The 1,225-nt window shown below is 53.9% G+C and overlaps 1 protein-coding gene across 1 annotated transcript; it reads right to left on the reverse strand.

The window, feature by feature from the left end:
* Nucleotides 1-5: 5 nt before the first annotated feature.
* On the reverse strand, nucleotides 6-1,067 carry LOC110034968 (putative septum site-determining protein minD homolog, chloroplastic; the record flags this gene model as incomplete). Its single annotated transcript, XM_020739206.1, has 1 exon — nucleotides 6-1,067. A coding segment is annotated over exon 1 (972 nt), but the record flags the coding sequence as incomplete, so codon positions are not given.
* Nucleotides 1,068-1,225: the final 158 nt, after the last annotated feature.

Genomic DNA, 1,225 nt, shown 5'->3' on the forward strand with positions numbered 1-1,225 from the left:
CGCTTTTTAGGCTCCTCCTCTACCATCACAGCCGTCATACTGTCCTGCTCCACGAGTCTCCAAGCAGCCTGCTCGAATGCCAGGCCTGCCAGTGCCGGTGGGTTGTTCAACACTAAAGGAAGGCCTCTATTGGTACTCTTGATAACCTCGGCATCCTCTGGGATTACTCCGAGCAACGGAAGGCCGAGCATTTCCTGTACGTCAAGCACTGACATCATATCCTCACCGCGAATGAGGTCCGTCCTCACTCGATTGACAATCATCTTAATGTCCCTAATGCCGTCGCACTCAAGAAGACCGGTGACGCGATCGGCGTCCCGGAGAGCGGTAATATCGGGAGTGGTAACGAGGACGGCTTCGTCGGCGGGGGCAATTGCGGTAATGAAACCAGCATCAATGCCAGCAGGGCAGTCTATGAGTACAAAATCCGGGTGTCCGTCCGTGCGGGAGCGGAGGGCGTCCACGAGCCATGTGATTGCCTTGGAGCCGAAGGAGAGGGGGAGTTTGTACCGGGGTTTGGATATGCAGAGGAGCTCAAGCGAGGGCCAGCGCTTGTCGCGGACGAGAGCCTGGTCGAGACGGCAGTCGCCGTTGAGGACCTCGACAGCTGTGTAGTTGACGCGATTTTCTAGTCCGAGGAGAAGGTCGAGGTTGCGGAGGCCGACATCAGCGTCGATGGCCACAACGGAGAAGCCGAGGCGGGCCAGGGAGAGACCAATGTTGGCGGTGGTGGTGGTCTTGCCGACGCCCCCCTTGCCGGAGGTGATGACGACCACGCGCGGGGTCTCACCAGCGAGCTGTGGCTTGCGGTTCCACTGGAGGACGGCACGGGGACTGATTGAGCGGCGGCGGGCAGAGGAGGGAGTCGGTAGGGTTTTCGTCGGCCATGAAGGTAGGGGCGGAGAATATGAGGATGGAGGGAGGCGGGTAAAGGATGAAGAAGAGAAAAGGGTATTCGTTGGGAGAAGAGAAACCATTGCTGCCTGCTAGGGTTTTTGTGAATATGCGATCAGCTGATGCTCGTTGCCATTCGAGACTGTAATCGAGCGCGAGTACTTGGATTGACTTGCTCTGCCAAGGCTTTTAATTTTTACGAATTTGAAGAATGACTGAAAATATTAAATTTGTAAATAATAAAATTTCAGGTGCTATATGTGTAAATAACCCTAAATTCTTATTTGTAAATTCTTAGCATTTTGGTTTCTTATAAGCCTTGAATTTTTCT

Source organism: Phalaenopsis equestris, unplaced genomic scaffold, assembly GCF_001263595.1.
Source record: "Phalaenopsis equestris unplaced genomic scaffold, ASM126359v1 Scaffold195002, whole genome shotgun sequence".
NCBI classification, from domain to species: Eukaryota; Viridiplantae; Streptophyta; class Magnoliopsida; order Asparagales; family Orchidaceae; genus Phalaenopsis; species Phalaenopsis equestris.